Raw genomic sequence first — 18208 nt, 5'->3', positions numbered from 1 at the left:
AATTATCACCTTGGAGATGTTCTCCTGAAACCAGGATGCCATACAGGTAGGCTGTAGCCAGTTCGCATGGCAAGCTAGTTCAAATCATGCAGAGGCTGTACTACAGAACATCAGACCTCTCTCTCTTCTCCATCTACCCTGTAGTCTCCTTCCTCATATGAGTCATATCTGCTACACTCAGTGGTGGATCTAAATCTCTTGTTCTATGGTTCTCAGACATAGAGCATCATGATGCCACAGCTCCGAATCCCCACTACATTATGTATTAGTATGTACAGTGGTTATTGCGAAGCGTAGTGGAGCAGATTAAAATCCAATGATTAGACCTCCCCTGGCGTACTGGCTTAATTTGATCAAACAATTGGTTGAACTTACAACACGTGATTGTAAGCCACCGCTTACCTCCTTCGGATGTTGAAAAAAGTTCTGCTACCTGACGTACCCCAGCCTAGACCATATCGTAGTGATCACAGCAACGCACCTATAGAGAAGAAGTCAGCATGGAGAGGGGAAGGCCACTTCAGCGCTTCAGACACGTGCATGATCTTCAGGTGCAAAAAAGTGGTGTTCAGGGCATTCAGGGTAAAGGGGCTGAATGGGGTGAAGAGTAGAGTGGCAAGGGGAGCCTGCCTAACGATTCAAGAAATAAAAAAACTAAAACATACAACAGTCAGGATTCGCATGTGGTCACCCACCATACTACTAACTGACCGGCGTGTGGCTTAAGTACGGCTGAGCGGACGGGAAGCCCTGTTCTCCACACCCTGTGGTCGTATGTGTTTGACATATGAAGATAGGGGATTATATGGATAGACCTGGTAGCTTATACTTGGGACCTCGAGATAGCCTTGCAGAATGGCAGGGATTGGTATGCCATCGACATATAATGATTGAAAGAGAGACCTTGGACCCAGCCTGAGATCAGAATTTGATTTCCTTATCAAACCTAGAAACCTAGACATCTGAAACTTTGGTGAAGCGGCATAGCTCTGCGGGTGAACAACTACGTAATGAAACTGGAATATTTTTTTCCCTCACCCGGACTTACTATATATCATGATATACACAACGTTGGCCCCGGGGCTGGTCCATTGCACGGTACATGGGGCAAGAAGCCGTTCAAAAATTCTAGAAAAGACGCGATATCGAGAACGATCGGGATGCCCCCGTGGTTTTTAACCATGACGTCTTTCAATGTTGTGCCTCTTCTTGTCGATTGAGCGCTTGGGCCAAATCTACTGGTAGCTACCTGCTAGCTACCATCCTTCCGAGGTTGGCTGTTGATAACCTTGATGACGAATGGAAATACCTGCCAGCTATTTTGTATGTGGTCGACGAGACGGTATACTGCCACCCTTGGCTGTAGTTTGTTCTATCCAAGAATATCTGAACACAGATGTGCATGAATGAAGGTAGTAGGTATTTATTATTGGGTCATTGTAGCCATCCACCAGTCTGAGGCTGCTCGCTTTGCATGCCTTTCATCTTCACTCTGTTCTCCAGAAAGCAACGATTGCTGATTATCCATGACAATATCGGACAAGCCATTGTAGGTTCGATAGGTCTGTAATGGAACTGAGGTGTCTTTCACCCCAGTGCCATATTTTGCACGCATCAAGGCAGCAACAGCACTATGATTCCCTGTTGATGGAGATGGGGGCGCTGACTCGGCGACGATCCGAGCGGCTTCTCTGAGCTCAGGAGGGATTGAGTAGCCATAATTATCTTTTGTATCGGATGATCTTCGGGCCGTTTGATTGTTCGATTTCATCGAGCTGTCCACGCTCTTCTGGCTGTAGTCAAGAGGAGCAGAATCAGGATTCGAGCGTGACTCAGATGCAGTGGCCAACTCATAGTTGCTATACTGAACATTGTCAAGACGAAGCTTGTTTCTGTACTGCAAAACCTTCAGAGCCCGAGAAACTGCGTCAGCTGCGTCTGAGGTTCCCTCGACAGCCTGTGAATCACCGGTTGCCACTGCATGAGCTGCTACAGATACAGCAGAGACACTCTCATGTCTACGTTTATCATGAAACTTCTCATGAGCGTGATGAGAGGCTTGAACGCAAAGAGCAAGTTGGCTTACTAGCCAGAGCACTTGCCAAAGACGCATTATGTCAAGACACTTGAGGGTCTCTTGACAGAACTTCCCGGACCACCCAGTAAGGAAATGGGGGACTTGAGGGAACTGCGAAATGTGTTTCTCTTTTGACTGTAGTTCCCCTTTGGGTCATCGGTCTTTTCCTATGCCAAGTTAGGTCAAGACCGATTGAAATCTGCTTCAACGGAGGACCCAGTCATGGCCAAGAGTCCCAGCTACTATATCGGCTAAAACGATGGAGCTAGAAAACACGCCTCATTTTTTTAGTGCGAGCGGTTTGAAAAGTCTGTTCCGCAGCCCTATCAAATGTAAAATGAAAAACTCATGGTACTATTGTGAGGTCCCGGACCGTCCCGGATCCTGCCAAGACAAAGGTCCTCGAATGCCAAGACAGGACCCTGCCAAGACTGATCCTGCCCTGCCAAGACCTGCTAAATTGTGAACTATTTAATCTCCAGGGTTTGGCGAAGGGGCAAAGCCATTCAAATCCATGGTCAGGGCTCGGGATCCAGGCAAATACTGGTATGGATTAGGTAAATTGATTGCTATCCGAGCCGCCTCAAGTTCATGACATACAGTATATAAATTGATAATGCATCAGGCACCTGACTGGTAAAACCTTCAAACTTTCATGATGTCTCAAATGGTATCCATACCTGGACGGATAATGCACCGGTTGCTCCGAGTCCCACCTAGGCACCCAAGAATTCCAGTGCAGGTGTTCAAATGTTTGAGGGAGTACTAATTGATAGGTCTGCACATGTGGATCTATTAAAAATTATCTGGTACTAGATGCGACTCGGAGCCTGAAGTCCAAATTGCCCATAACACATATCAGCCCCATTGCCCAGCCTGAACTAACTTCATCCGCATGTGGGGCCGAACAGGGAACATAACTTACTCTTATGTAGTAAGGACGACTCGGATCTCTGGTCGGAAATTCAATCGAAATTCTAAGCTATGGGGTCTAGGGTAGCATCCAAATATCAAGCCTTGTCGTATATACTCGGACCCACTGCTGCTGTGTGGACCTGGGAAATCATTACTTCCATTTCCACTGTCTCGGAACTAAACCCAGTAGTTGTTTGGGAGGCTAAAATCGTTAGGATACATCGCTTAGAAATTGGCATCTAGAAAAGGTGGCGTTGCCGGGGAGGATCCGAGAAGCAAGAAAATTTGAAGAATACATGCTAGGTACTCCATACAGAGAGCTAGCATGATTGCGACACTTTTTTTCTTTTAATCTTATTCGGGTTTTGTCTCTTTCTTCGTTTGTTCCTGAGGGACTCTGCGTGGAAGTATACTCCCACCTTCCCTATCATGGGCATCAAGAAAAGAGACCGTTCGGTCACATCTCTTTGTGTTCCTCTTTTCTTTCTTTTATTCTTCGTCACTTCTGTCTATAGTCAGAATTGTAGTAAAGACAATCCGTGTTCAACAGGCTGCTGTTCAACAAGTGGATGGTGTGGAACAGGAGACGACCACTGCGGCGCAGGAAACTGCGTGGATACATGTGACTTCAAGCTCGATTGTGACGCGAGCAATCCATGTGAAACGGGATGTTGGTGCGTAATCTCAACCTCATACACTTTGCTCTCAATATGTTAACGTTGTCAAATTCGAATATAGTTCGAATGCCGGATACTGTGGATTAGGCCCTGATTTCTGTGGTGCAGATGTCTGTGTTTCAGGATGCGACTCCAAAGCCGAATGCGATCCTGGCTTTGGTGCTGAGTGGGCAACGAGTTCAAAGTGTCCACTCAATGTCTGTTGCTCTGACTATGTATGAAACACCGGTGATCACATTTGCCTCTCTTTAGAAAAAAATGCTGACTGGATTGATCTTATTGACAGGGATTTTGTGGAACAACCCAAGAATTTGTGAGTCTTGCCAGGCTATCCTGATCAATATTCAGACTGACTTTAAATAGTGTGGAAATAAAACAGTTGAGCACACAAGCTGCGATAAGAGCACGTCTACTTTAGACCGCGTAGTTGGGTACTATGAGGCCTGGGCTAGCCGCCGTCCATGCAATGTCTTCTGGCCCGAACAAATTCCCCTGGGTATCTACACGCACATCAACTTTGCATTTGCAGCAATTGATCCAGATACATTTGAGGTCAGACCTGACCAAACTGAAGATTTGGATCTTCTCAAGAGAGTCACTCAATTGAAAACACTGGATCCCGACCTGAAAGTAATGATCGCCCTTGGGGGTTGGACATTCAATGACCCCGGACCAACCCAATCGACCTTTTCTGATATTGCAAGATCAACCGACAATCAAGCAAAATTCTTCAGCTCTTTGATCTCATTCCTTTCCAGTCACAACTTGGATGGTGTTGACCTCGACTGGGAATATCCCGCTGCCGATGATCGCAACGGTCGTGCTGATGACTATGAGAATTTCCCGAGTTTCATTGCAAATTTGAAAAGTGCGTTGAGCAATGCAGGTGGTAGAGATGAGCTCTCAATCACGCTTCCTTCTTCCTATTGGTATCTTCAACACTTCGATATTGCTAAGCTCGCTCCTCATGTCAGCTTTTTTAATGTGATGTCATATGATCTCCACGGAAAATGGGACTTGGGAAACGAATGGACAGGTGCCTACCTGTCTGCTCATACCAATGTCACTGAAATTGACAAGTCTCTTGAGCTTCTCTGGCGGAACAACATCGACTCATCCAAAGTTGTGTTGGGTCTCGCCTTCTACGCGCGGGCTTATACATTGTCAGATCCTAACTGTGTGGAACCAGGCTGCGAATTCGCATCAGGTGCAAACAAGGGACAATGTAGCCGGGAAGTCGGAATTCTGTTGAATAGCGAGATCGATGAGATTGTCGCAGACAAAGAACTGGAGTCAACTTTCTACAGTGGTGCAGATGTCCAGGTTCTTCACTGGGATGACCAATGGCTGTCATACGACGATGCAAAGACACTTCAACTCAAAACCGAGTATGCCCGTGGGTTGTGCCTAGGTGGTGTCATGGTATGGGCTATTAGTCACGACACAAAGGATGCAAAGTATTCGATGGCCTTGGGAGATGTTTCCAATCGCACTTCCACGTCAGTAACAGGTCTTTTCCAACGAAAGTCTACATCATCTGGATCTGATGATGATGATGACACCTACGTTAATAAGACAACAGATCATCTTCAATGCACTTGGTCAAATTGCGGCGAGTACTGCCCAGCCGGCTGGCAGATGATGACGCGTGATGATAAATGGAAGCATACAGATGGAGAAATCATGTTGGATGACACCGCTTGTACTTCACCACACGCTCGACGACTTTGCTGTCCTCCAAGTGAGACTGCCCCAAGCTGTGGGTGGTATTCCTTCAAAGGAGGTGCTTGCGACGGCGAATGTCCATCTGGCTATTCCGAGGTGGGATCACTGGGTCATGGCTGCCGAAGTGGCTATCAAGCCGCCTGCTGCACGACAGAGAACTCGGATAGCAAACTTTTGAATTCTACAAGGCTGTTTGAGACGTGCGCATGGTCAGACGCCCCTTATTGCACCGAAGGAAAATGTACATTTGCTGGCTCAGCGTGGCCAACCGACTTCGTTGAATCCACAACTGGTAGTGGTGCGGCTGTCTGTAACATTGATGTGGCCAGATCCACCTGGGACTCGAAAGACCATATGTGGAACTATAAAGCAGGAAAGCGAAAGTATTGCTGTGACACATCCAATGATGATATTACCTGGGGCACCTGCACTTGGAGAGACGATATCGAAAACTTCGGCACAAAAGGCAAAAAATGCAGTTCAAATTGCAAATCCAACGAAATTAAGGTCGCCATGGAGGGTGGTGATGACTGCTATGGCAAAAACGGCGGTGCCATGAGCTACAGTTGCACTGGCGTTTACAAAACCAGCCAGAAGGTTCTGAATTCTGACTTCACTAGCTGGGACGATGATATCTCTGCTTGGGTCGATAATCCAACCTGCGAGGATACGTCGAGTTCGGTTCTTTCTACACGATCTCAAGAGATGAGAAGAGACCAAATTGTTCTCGGAAAATCTACTCCTTATAATAGTGTATTGACTGTTTTGACTGCAATCCTTATCAATGCTGGTTCCGAGACAATTTCAAGCACCGTTCTTGGGTACAAAAAGATTTTCGATGCACATGTTCCCAAGCACGAGGGTTGGGAGAGCCTCACAAGCGACAACATCGTGGTCTGGTTCGACCTTGATACAAATCCAACTGCGGCAGAAGTTGGCCCCAAGGAATGGGCTGAACGAATTTTGTGTAGCCCCGATGGCTATAATGCGATGCTAGATTCGACGACAAACAGCCATCCTATATGTGATCATTTCGACCTGACTTCCAACGATTATGACGCAGCAGATGGATCTTCCGACACTGTCGATGATGGTACACTCATCAAGCGATGGACTCAAGCGGTATGTTTACTTGGTTTTATCCTTCTCGAATGCCAAGATTTGTTTCTAATTTGCAATCACTAGCGTCGAGCTCTTTCCGAACTTGAAAAGCGATCTCCGGCGCAAGATAGAACCATTCACTGCAATGACGGAAAGACCACGCGGACCGTCAGATATCAGAGCCAGCCTTATCCAAGTGTTGGTCAGTGGCCTAATGATGCTGACCAAGTGGAGAATGCCAGGGATTTGCGGGACTGGAATCATTGCCATACTTCCCAAACATCAATATACAACCTGGGAGTAGATCGCAATAATTACGCAAGTATGTTCAACCTGCGTACCCCAATCCATAAACAAGAGATGCCAGAGATGATAGAGTAACTGACCCTATCTTGCGTACAGCCGAACATCTTTTGGAACTGGAATCAATGGAGCTCTTTTGGAATTGGGCCACCGACCCTGACAACGATGAAGAAAAATGCGCCGATATCGACTGCATATTCTTGGCTGATTTCTTCAATCAGAAGGTTCTCGATAATCCAGTGGATCTGCCAGGACTCGACAGTTCTCATCAAAAGATTCCCATGCAAAGAGTCATGGAGATGATGGGAAGTGAGGAAAGAACCCAGAACTTTGCCATTCTCCATAAAACCATCAATCTCGCCCAAGGCACAGGTAGGTCAAACCAACAGACTGCTAGATGATTTTTTTTGACCAAAGCTTTTCTTGTTTAGTTGTGGCGATATTTCCGACCCAGAAGTGATGAAACTTGGGATGCCTATGTGTCGGCCGGTGGGCAGAAAGCACTCGAGGTGATCCGCGATGTGAGTATATGAAATGTACATCATTGCGTGCTATGAAACTAGACTTACTAATTTGGACAGACTATTGCTGTATACAATTATATGAAAGACTCAGATATCCGGGACAAGTTCAAGGCGATCAATGTGGACGTGCGGCAAGAAATTCAAAATGCCCAAGATCAATACAAGACAACCAATGGGAAGGATATTTCCTTGTTGGATTGTTATGATGCTTGGATGGACTATCAGTTAAACTCATTTGTTACCGATGGCAAACAGTGGGTCAAGGATGCTGTTAAAGATTTGAAGAAAGATTGGGAGCCAGAAGAAAGTGAAGACGATGATCCTTTGAGTCATGAGTATTACCGGGCAGTGGAGATAGCTTTAGATCTCTTGCAGGGTGAAGCGGATGATGCAATTGATATGAGCAATTTCAATTTGGATCTCGGCAACTCAGATTCAATGGATACGTCTGATGGTTGAACTTTGGTGAGATACCAGTATGCTACTGTCGGCCTGAGTGCGGCATGAAGGGGCATCACCATGTGTGGGAAGAGCTATAAATATACAAACTGGAATGATTCGAACCATTTCAAATTGAGACATCTGGATAAGCGAGGAGAAGATAAAACCTTGGAAGTCTAATCTTGGTATAGGCATCTATGAGCCTTACTGAAGTCAACAGTTTGTAAACAGATTTTTATCCTATAACAAATCACCCCAGATACTACCAAGTGCTCTCGCCTCAGATCCCTTCTAAGGCTAATTCTACGAAGACTCTTCCCACTACAGACATCAGTACTAGCGGCCTCTTTATACACCTGGCAGGACCGTTCTCTCAAGTCTGCCACTTAACCCGCATCTGAACACATTTTTTCTATCTGTTTAAAGTGGTATAAAGAGGCCTCATCTTCTTGCTGATACGATTCAGGGGTCCCATCTGCTCATCACATCGGGTAACAAAACCGCCGATCATTTTGGATCCGAGATTTCCGCGATCGTGGCCACAACGAGTGCAGCAATACACTTCGATTATTTTCCGATGGAAAATCTTGTGACATTCGTGAATGGGTTACCATGCCGGGTTCTTTGGTGATTATTCAACTTATTTGGTAGCCTGTATAATCATCCACGATGCCGACGAGAACGAAAAATGCTGCGTGAGATCCACTCGCAGCCGCAGTGGGGCTAAAAGAGGCCTTGAGTGGTTTCTCTGGATCTGGCACTTTCAATAGGCTGTTTATTGACTTTGTGGATGTGATGCGCGCCCTGCATGAGCCTCCTTCGCGGCGATCGCGCTCGCATTCCATCCTTTCTGCCTCAACAGTGAGTGAAGATGACCAATCTTCGAGGTCTCCTTGTTGCGCTAGCAGCAACTCCCGTCGTCTTGGGTCAAAGTTCGACTTATGAGACTTGCCTCAGAGATGCTGTAGCTGAAGGTGGCAGTGTGGCCTTCCCCGACGCGCTGCTCTATCAAGCTGTTGACGTCAATCGTTATAATTTGAACATTCCGGTTACTCCCGCTGCCGTCACTTTTCCGACCTCGTCAAAACAAGTCGCCTCCATCGTGAAATGTGCCTATGACAATGGATATCCTGTCCAAGCCAAGAGTGGTGGTCATAGCTATGGCAACTATGGTATGTCTTTGGCTACTAGTGTGTTTCCCTAAGATATGGCAGTAAGTCACTAACCTATATTTTCGAACTTTCTAGGACTTGGTGGAACAGACGGAGCAATTGTCGTCGACATGAAGAGCTTCCAACAATTTTCAATGAACTATAGCACGTGGCACGCAACAATCGGGCCTGGAACGCTCCTGGAGGATATAACTATACGGTTGTACAACGCGGGCAAGCGCGCAATAGCCCATGGTACTTCTCCACAAATTGGTGCTGGCGGACACTTCACCATTGGTGGTCTGGGGCCACTTTCGCGTCAATATGGAATGGCTCTCGATCACACTCTGGAGGTAGAAGTAGTACTAGCGAATGGGACCATAGTGCGTGCTTCCGAAGACGAGAACCCGGACGTTTTCTGGGCGATCCGAGGCGCAGGATCCGGCTTTGGCATTGTGACAGAGTTTGTTGTACGCACAGAGCCTGCACCAGGCAGTGCGGTGCAATATGAGTTCACATTCACTATCGGTAATGCACAATCCCAAGCCGCGCTATATAAGCAATGGCAAGCGTATATTGCGAACCCGGATCTCACCTGGAAGCTAGCCTCGACACTTTGGGTGCTCCAAGATATCATGATCATCACCGGTACATACTTTGGCACTAAGGCGGAATACGATGCGTTGGATATGGGCAGCCAATTCCCCGGGGCTACTAACAGTAGCGCGATTGTCTTCGAGGACTTTCTCGGTCTGGTTGCTGAATGGGGCGAGGACTTTCTCCTTAAATTAACAGGAGGTATTCCATCTAACTTCTATGCCAAGTCAACCGCGTGGACACCACAGGACTTGATGTCGGACGAATCGATCGACCAGTTCTTTGAATACGTGGAGACTGCAAACAAAGGGACACCTGTTTGGCTTCTAGTGTTTGATTTCGAGGGTGGTTTCACCAACCAAGTCGATGTCGATGCCACCGCATATCCCCACAGAAATTTCTTGATCTGGCTGCAAACGTATGCCATCAACCTTCTCGGGCATGTCACACCTACCATTGTCAAGTTTTTGGACGAACTCAATCAACTGGCTAATACCAGCTCCCCATATGAGGCATATCCGGGCTACGTCGATCCGCTACTGCAGGATGGCCCGCAGGCTTACTGGGGCTCTAATTTACCCCGGCTGGAGCGGATCAAGGCCCACATTGATCCTAATAATGTATTTCGCAACCCGCAAAGTCCGCAGCCAGCTGCCTAAGAAACAGCATTGGGTGGTATAACTGCCAGCCCTGGAGTGTGAACATAATTGCCAGTTCCCTGCAGAGATAATACCTAATATATGTATAATGTAATTACCTAAGTTCATATTGATATCTACTATCCCAAACTTGAATACCACCAGACTAAGACTACTATTGGAACTACATGTACCCAAGTGTCCATATTGAAAGTAGTATTCAAGTTTTTACCCACCTGCAGGCATTGCCCCGATTATATCAGCTTGAAAATTTGGATGTACTAGAAATTCAAGGGCTCATTATATTTTCTACAATACTAGTATTCTCAAGTTACCTAAACCCCGGGCCTTAGGTTGGAATGGAATGGATACACATGTGCATAACCGCCGGGGCCGTTCTGCCGCTATAGTAGACTGCCCAAATTTGCACTTGGAAGTACCCCAGGAGTATAGGAAGGATAGGAAGGATAAAGAACTTGGATTGGATCTTGGATAACTGCTTGGTAGGTCTACCAGAACATGTCTCTCCCATTTCATCCTACTCATTCCACAGAACGCCCCAAATCTGACCCGAGATGTCTATTGCAGCAATTTGCTGCTTAAAAAGTCCGCTAGCCACGTCCCTTTCAAGAATAGTAACCCGATCCGAGTCTTCAAGTCCGACCACAGCCAGATCTCCTGCCTTGTTAAGCTCAAAAGTCCTAGCCAATGATCCACCTGCTGGCGCCGATTGGACGAAATCCAGCTTCCCGCTCAGATCCTGCCTGATTCTGAACGTGGACATCGAGTCTGATGTTCCATTTGGAGGATACTGGGTGATTGTTCCATTGAACGTAGCATCTCGGCGGTTGCTTGCAATGAGGAAATTACCATCTGGGCTGATTCTCAACTCTGCGATAATTTCTTTGCCACCGGTGTATGGATTTGGCTTTCCAGGCTCCAGGGAGCTGTATGTACGCAAAAGCTTGAAATCCAGACCTCCTCTATTAGGCAGATATTTCACACGATAGGCTGTGATTGTTCCTGCGATCTCGGCCCCAAGGTAAAAGACATAGCTCGCGACACCGTCTGGAAACATTATTGGGTCTTGGCTGAAGACTCCATGTCGGGGGCCGGATCCTGATGTAAAATTCAATGACGCCCGTTCCTCGAGTAATAGTGTATCATCGTCAATAGTATAGATATGCACCAGGTCGGAACCAAGATCAATGGCCAACAAATATTGTTCCAACGGGTCGGTACGTGCTTCGTGGATAAAGGGGGCAGTTTGGCGTACTGTGCCGCCTGGCTTGTCCAGAGTATAGGTGAAAGTCTCCAAAGGTTTGATCGTACCATTTGCAGCGGTGATGTCGTATGTCTGCAGAGCACTGCTGCTGTAGTGGGCTACTGCGATTGCCTTGCCATTTGCGTACAAACCAGCAAAAGCACCATCGGAAAGGGTCTTGATGCTATCCAGTTGAATTGGGGGTCCAGTTCCATTCTTGGAGCTTGTGCGATAGGCAGTCAAACTCCCATTCCCTGTTGTGACTCCGTCGGTAAGGTAAAGAATATTGTTGTGTTTATTCAAGGTCAACCACTCGACATACTTTGCAGGGGTCCTGAATGTGTCGACGACGGAGAGATTATACCTCTTCGCGGGCGCAAATCCAGCGAAATAGCCATCTTCGACGGAGCCTGCGGGGCTAGTTACAGCAAAATGGTCATATGTCAGAGATAGAATTGTGACATTCCCCAAGTAAGATGCGACATAGAGAAGAACACCATGCACACCATCACATAGCAGCAGGAATTGCAGCGCATTTGTCGCCAGAAAAGAATAAATCATCGTGAAAACAAGCACACTGACGGTCCGGGCGATTTAAACTCTTGGTGCTTGTGCATATGCTTCCTTCTTATGATGCGAGCAAATTGATAGCCGAGGTTGTTTCGTCACAAGAATCGGCTGAATCAATTCCAACATTTGAGGGTATAGCCGATTAATGGATAGATTTTTCGGTACATTGGTCTGCTTTTCTTGTTCGCGGCTATTTAGCTTTGCGATCGATCATCATACAGTGGCGTTGAAAAAGTTTGTGTCGCAATTTGACCACCTTATACCGCGTGTACGACACAAACCTTTTTAACATGACTCTGTAATCAAACTCGGTCTTAATCTATATGTATTTCCAAATTGAACTCCATTTCAAAAATTGGCAGTGTATTTGTTGGGTAGTAGACGATATCCAGTCTCGCATGGATCGCCATAACAGAGAAATTCTCATTGCGGTGAGAGGAGTGGCGCTGACGCACGGTTATCGGATAATCGATAGCTTGAAGGACCAGCCATTGTAAATTCAGCTCTAGATCTATACTAAAAGTTGTCGAGATCATATGGTCCATAGATCAGACAACTCCCTCGTAGATGATAGCTCTCGTAGTCCAGTGAGAACTTCCCCTCTTCACGCTCCCCTACGTGCATACTGTCCCCTACTTCGTAACCTCGTAAGACCTCACCGTTGACTAGCATCACTCTTGATAAAAGTGCCTACTATAGGGGTATTCGACTAGGGGGGCCACTGACAGCACTGCATATTCCAGGCAATCCAAAGTAAGCACTAGTAAATAAGACTAGCTCGTACACCACACTTAATACGCGATTATCACCTTGAAAATTTTCTCCTGAAAGAGAAATATGTGACGGCTAAACTATCACCAATTAGCACGACAAATGGATTGCCGGGAATATGCATGTCGGGGGCTGTAGGTATTTTTGCGTTTTTCAGCACTTACTTTCATTGGAGACCCAGTTGAGTTCAAAATCTGAGAGAGAGACCCTCCGTTTCTGTGTGCACCAAGTCTCTGTACAATTTCACCTACGGGAGGACAAACTCACGCATCTAATTTTCCGCAAAGCTCAGGGAAGATGGGGTGATTGCATTTGAGTCATTGTGCCACCGAACGAACATGTTTGTGCAGCATGCTATTGTTGTTTGAGCTGAGCGCATCCCTCTTGTTTCGACTGCTCTGCTCCTTCTTTCCTGACTACTCCTAGCATGCCTTGGGTGATGTAGGAGGGGATGTTCAGCCGTTGGTTAAACTCCGGGAGTAGAGCTTAAATGGACAAGCTGGGCATTGGGTCCAAAATATCCCAGTTTGGAACTATCGGTGTAAATCACCCCGCATATCCGACATTCCTGTGCATTTTTTTCAAGCAGCATACCAGGGGGCTGCGGGGCCCCCGGACCTTTGGCCCGGTGGGGGTGGGGGCGCATGGTGCACAATCGCAACGCGCTTAATCTATCACGCAATATGTACTCTTTTATTTATGAAAGAGATACCATGAAGCCGAAGTGGGAGGTGTGTCAAAACAAATTTTTGACCGCCTGGACTAATATTAGTCCTAAATACAAATGGGTCTTATAAAACGGACACCCTAAAGCCAGCATACGGGAGGGGTAAATTTTTCAGCCACCATACAGTATATGCTCCGCTTCGCTTCGCAATTATGATACGCCACAACAGAGACCTTGTCAGGTACTAGTAAAGGCTCAGCGGCCTCTTCTGACTATACATTATTCACAGGTGAGCCCTTTGATATCTTGGTATAATCCTACTCCGCCGCCTCATTTGTTGCAAGCCCGTGTTTCACTTTTCCAGGTGAGGCACACATTTCCTTTGCGCTTAAAATTTGGTGAACGGGTGGCTTTTGTTTTCTTCACAGTACTAGTTTCCTCTCAAGAGGATTCTCTCGGGGTGACATGGATTATATCCGAAGTAGCATCTTGTTTGGGGGTACTACAGCCAAAGGTACAGCTGAGCTCACATAGCGCCCATCGTTCGGCGCTAGTCGACTCGCGGCTTTACTTAGGTGTCCTTTAGGCGGCTTTTGGGGGCAGCTTATCTACGTTTTGGGTGGTTCAGGGCTATAGCTGGGAGACCTTGGATGCAAAATTCGACCCTTTGGATTCAATAGTGATGATCTACAAGCCACTTAGAGAGATTCTTCCACCTGTTGGCCACACTCCAACGAACAACGGCGTCATAATCCCGACAGGTATGAACCGCATAACTCGACTCAGCTCCGAACAGATTGTCCTTATCCATGCCAGCGAGTGTAATATCCACGTTGCACATCAGTGTATGGCGTATGTAGTCCAGGCAGTGCCATGTGTGGTCATCGGAGTGATAATTTTCCAGTAAATTCTCTCGGATCATGTGCTGCCAAAGCGGTGTATTGTCTTAATATCAAATTATGTAAGGTAGTGATGCTTAGGTCGAAAACTCACCAAACAGTGCATAGCATGAAAGGAATCCACCTGATAGAGCAGTTCTCCTGGTGTATCGGGGGTGGGTGCACTCGGGGGTAAGCCATGCTGAGCTGCCCACTCTTCGGTGACGGACACAATGCCATGGTCTAACGAAACGATAATATTTCACTAACTGAACCAGAGAGTAAACTGAACCAGAGAGCACTTACGCGAGACCATGTCGTCCCAAGTCTCATGGTAAAAGCTTCCACTCTCGTGGCGCTCTCCAAGAGTACTATGATTGCTATAGTCCCAAGCCCTGTTAAATTGAGAGAGAGATCCATCTAAAACGTATGAGTGTTTTTCTGGTGTAGTTTCTCCGTGACGAGGAACATTAAACTCACAGTCATCCAATTGAGGCTGATGTTGTCCTCTTGTTTTTACCAGAAGAAAGTATCCACCAATAAAGCAGGCCACATTAGCCAACTCAAAGAGAAGAAGCCAGAGACATAGGGAAGAACATCGAGTCTTGGTCCTTCCACCTTTATCGTCGACAAACAAATACCGACTGTAATCCAACTCACTTGTAACGAGCGGGACACACTCGGGCTCGTGCTTTTCGCCCATAGCCGTGGTTCAGGCAGGAATACCGAAGAGTATAAACTTGAAGTGTATCATACTAATATGGCTGATCCGGGGAGAAGAACACAGACTTGAGGCCTTGCTACCTATGTAAGTATTTATAATCTGTAGACTACCAGATTGCCCCTGAATTCTCCTGTGGGGCATAGGCATAAGTATGGAAGCTAGTAATTAGAAACATCAGCATGTGTCCAATTGCCCGGCCGCGCCTCAAATTACTGGCTGTCGTTGTCATGTTGACATAGATCAAATTCCGCTAGTAGCAGTTCTGTAAAGCCTTCCAAGAGCCTGAGTTATTTATTAATGTGAGGCACATTCCTTACCTTGGTTTAACCCCCTTCTAAATGATAATGCCGCCTATTCCAGCTCCAAACAAGTCAGACCACCACATTTGACTAAAATAAAAATCAGAACCTTAAGAATAGCACTAACGATATCTAAGCAATCCATGTTGGATCAAACGTGTCTCTTGGGAATGGAGAGAACATCCCATAATGTGTAAGACTTGAACGATGGCCGGGCTGAGGAATGTCATCTTGGCCCGGTAAGACTAGGTAGCTGAAATGTGGTCGGTTCCATTACCATTTGGTTTGAGATGCAGGAATACTATAGGTTGGTAAGAAACTGAGGCGGAAACTGAGGCGCATTCTGCCATGTCCTCCCTCTCTAATCCCTACAGTATAGTACTAGACTACTAGTACATTCTTACTCCTCTCGGTTAATCTTCCAATTGGATTCCTGATGGGCTCGTGGGTTGCGGAATCACGGAATGCAGGTCGCGGAACGGGCTGATCTAGATTAGGAGTGGATTAATCTGGATTAGTCTGGATTTTGGTGGATTGGCGGGTTTTGGTTGTTCTGTGACCTTAATGGTGGTGGATTGGTTGCTTCTCGAGTAGGATTGGATCGATCTGCTCATAGCTTGGAGGGATTTCAACCTTGGAAGTTATCTTCCAAAATATTGGGAACATATAGAGAGGCACCTGGGCACTTGAGCCTCCCAACCTTGGAAGGTCAAGACTAAATATTCAATTTTTGTTGTAACACAACCTTGGACTTCGGGACCTTCTGAGGCGCTAGAAGACACACAGTTCAACGCCCTATATCCCAATCACATAGTCCTCGCCATTTCAGTCAAGCGATGCACTTTCAAGTGTTCATTACTCCCGAGTGTTTCGCTCTATATAACCTCCTATTATCCATGATCTCGTACATACGACCACAGGGTGTGGAGAACAGGGCTTCCCGTCCGCTCAGCCGTACTTAAGCCACACGCCGGTCAGTTAGTAGTATGGTGGGTGACCACATGCGAATCCTGACTGTTGTATGTTTTTCTATTCCGTGTTTTTTTTGTGAGGTATTGTCCTTGCAGACCATTGAACATCTGAACGATGGAACAAAATAAATATTGATTCATACTAAAATGCTGAATCGGCCGAGCTTAAACCTTCCTTAGACAACAGGTAGGAACTCCATACAACGATAACCTTTGGAACATCTTTACAATTTCCTCCCCAAGACAAGTAATACTATGCAGTCAACAGCCTGAGCCTGCCACGAAAGCAGCTCGGATCAATACATCAAGTGACTGCTCCACATAGGTATTCCAAACCGATAAAAGCCTCCATAACTCGAAAAAATAATCACATAAAAGATCATTCAAGCATTAACTATTTTGCGGTCGTGGGAGCAAATCCGATCATCATGCTGGTTGGACAACTTGGTTCATCAATAACTGTCTTGGCTTTGTTGACCTCCCCGGTGGGCATTAACTTTCAATGAGCATCATTCACAATCATGAAATGAACCGGCTTGCACTTAGTGTCCTTTGAGCACTCTTCGAGACGCTCATCAACCCCAATACTGAGCTGTTTGTAGAACTTTCGATAGGTAGCCTGTCGCTGACAGAATGCGCGATATGTGTAGCCACCAGCGGTAATCGTCTTGCGTCCACCGTAACCACAGATCTTCATGGCTTCCTTGCGTCTCTCCCAGACTGGATCAACCTTACATTCGTTCTTCTTGCATGTGGTGAGCTCATCTTTGCACTTGCTCAGTTCAGCTTCGAGCTCTTTGATCTTTTTGTCACAGGCCTCCTTGTCTTCAGTGCGGCCCCTGCGGCATGCATCTAGTTCATCTTGCAAATCATCCTTGAGAGCTGTACAGGTTTGTAGATCTTTTTGGTACTTCTTTTTCTCATCTTCGCATTCTTCATCGGTAACACCAGCGTTATCATCCTCCTCTGGTGGGGTAGTTCGACGGATGAACACAGAGCCAAGCACTTCATCTCCAATATCGTCAGAGCTGTAGATATTGCAGGTTTTGGTGCCGTAGAATCAGTCACTTCCTTTGCAGGCAGCGGTTTCTTTGCAGAGCATAGCACACCCACCCTGTGTAGATTTCGTTACGCTGTCAATCAAGCGTTCGGAATTACCAGCACTATCGCAGCTTTACTCAATTTCGTATCCATCTTCATATATCTTTCCATCTTTGGGAGGCTTGTAGAGCTCTCGATAATGATCTCTCGCTGAGTCTTAAGCTCTAACAATCGATGAAAATGCAAAAATGGCGAGAACCGTCCCTCGCATCTTGAATCCCTCGCATCTTGAACGAGATTGGTCAGACTATAAACGACTTTGGGAAATCTTATGGATAAAATATATGAGTTTCCAAGGTTGGACTGGGGGTACCGGACTCGGAGCTCCGTTGGATCAATTGATGAATGTACCTTGGAAATTCACTGTCACCTGATGACTCGGAGATTGATGGTTTGATAGTACTAGACATAATGCCGGCGATAGATAGGACTGTATATAGTTATTAGAGAAAAAATACTAGCAACTTGAAGGCACGTAGGCAGGCAAAGTCAAATTCTCGTGGTGTTTTCTCACAAGGGGCTTTCCGATCGCTGATTCAAGTTGATTCAAACATTGGAATGTTGTCACTCTTCCGCAAAATGGCTATGACTATCAAAATATACACTAAAATTGCTTGTAAATTCGGCGGTCTACCCTAACCATACGCACATGTGGTCACCGCTTGATTCAATTCTGTCACTCTCTTGGAAAAATAGGTACGATCAGCATAATCTACACTTACTTTCTTTCAAGTGGTAGATTTGGTGGTCTACCCTAACCATATCATTGCATGGGGATGCAGCGTAAATGCGAGGATACTATGAGTCCGCATTG

At 46.3% G+C, this 18208-nt stretch overlaps 7 protein-coding genes across 7 annotated transcripts; 3 read left to right on the top strand and 4 right to left on the bottom strand.

The window, feature by feature from the left end:
- Nucleotides 1-1426: 1426 nt before the first annotated feature.
- N7483_007603 (uncharacterized protein) lies at nt 1427-2113 on the bottom strand (the record flags this gene model as incomplete). The annotated part of the gene is made up of 1 exon (XM_057091040.1): nt 1427-2113. One exon carries the CDS (start codon nt 2111-2113, stop codon nt 1427-1429), a length of 687 nt encoding a protein of 228 aa, XP_056945781.1.
- Nucleotides 2114-3421: 1308 nt separating this feature from the next.
- N7483_007602 (glycoside hydrolase) lies at nt 3422-6876 on the top strand (the record flags this gene model as incomplete). The annotated part of the gene is made up of 4 exons (XM_057091039.1): nt 3422-3666; nt 3731-3884; nt 4033-6516; nt 6580-6876. 4 exons carry the CDS (start codon nt 3422-3424, stop codon nt 6874-6876), a joined length of 3180 nt encoding a protein of 1059 aa, XP_056945780.1.
- A 47-nt stretch (nt 6877-6923) lies between these two features.
- N7483_007601 (uncharacterized protein) lies at nt 6924-7781 on the top strand (the record flags this gene model as incomplete). The annotated part of the gene is made up of 2 exons (XM_057091038.1): nt 6924-7170; nt 7408-7781. The coding sequence occupies 2 exons, from the start codon at nt 6924-6926 to the stop codon at nt 7779-7781; spliced, it is 621 nt and encodes a 206-aa protein (XP_056945779.1).
- An 853-nt stretch (nt 7782-8634) lies between these two features.
- N7483_007600 (FAD-binding oxidoreductase) lies at nt 8635-10170 on the top strand (the record flags this gene model as incomplete). Its single annotated transcript, XM_057091037.1, has 2 exons — nt 8635-8935; nt 9011-10170. The coding sequence occupies 2 exons, from the start codon at nt 8635-8637 to the stop codon at nt 10168-10170; spliced, it is 1461 nt and encodes a 486-aa protein (XP_056945778.1).
- A 517-nt stretch (nt 10171-10687) lies between these two features.
- Nucleotides 10688-11974, bottom strand: N7483_007599 (isomerase YbhE; the record flags this gene model as incomplete). The annotated part of the gene is made up of 1 exon (XM_057091036.1): nt 10688-11974. The coding sequence occupies one exon, from the start codon at nt 11972-11974 to the stop codon at nt 10688-10690; it is 1287 nt and encodes a 428-aa protein (XP_056945777.1).
- A 2120-nt stretch (nt 11975-14094) lies between these two features.
- Nucleotides 14095-15002, bottom strand: N7483_007598 (uncharacterized protein; the record flags this gene model as incomplete). The annotated part of the gene is made up of 4 exons (XM_057091035.1): nt 14095-14346; nt 14415-14542; nt 14606-14719; nt 14780-15002. The coding sequence occupies 4 exons, from the start codon at nt 15000-15002 to the stop codon at nt 14095-14097; spliced, it is 717 nt and encodes a 238-aa protein (XP_056945776.1).
- A 1790-nt stretch (nt 15003-16792) lies between these two features.
- N7483_007597 (uncharacterized protein) lies at nt 16793-17395 on the bottom strand (the record flags this gene model as incomplete). The annotated part of the gene is made up of 2 exons (XM_057091034.1): nt 16793-17304; nt 17362-17395. 2 exons carry the CDS (start codon nt 17393-17395, stop codon nt 16793-16795), a joined length of 546 nt encoding a protein of 181 aa, XP_056945775.1.
- Between the last annotated feature and the right edge of the window lie 813 nt (nt 17396-18208).

The sequence above is a fragment of the Penicillium malachiteum genome, assembly GCF_028827825.1.
Source record: "Penicillium malachiteum strain IBT 17515 chromosome Unknown utg000003l:1.0-4950554.0:1.0-4952489.0, whole genome shotgun sequence".
NCBI lineage: Eukaryota > Fungi > Ascomycota > Eurotiomycetes > Eurotiales > Aspergillaceae > Penicillium > Penicillium malachiteum.
Note: the sequence above shows the minus strand (reverse complement) of the source record. Positions and strands in the feature narration are given on the sequence as shown.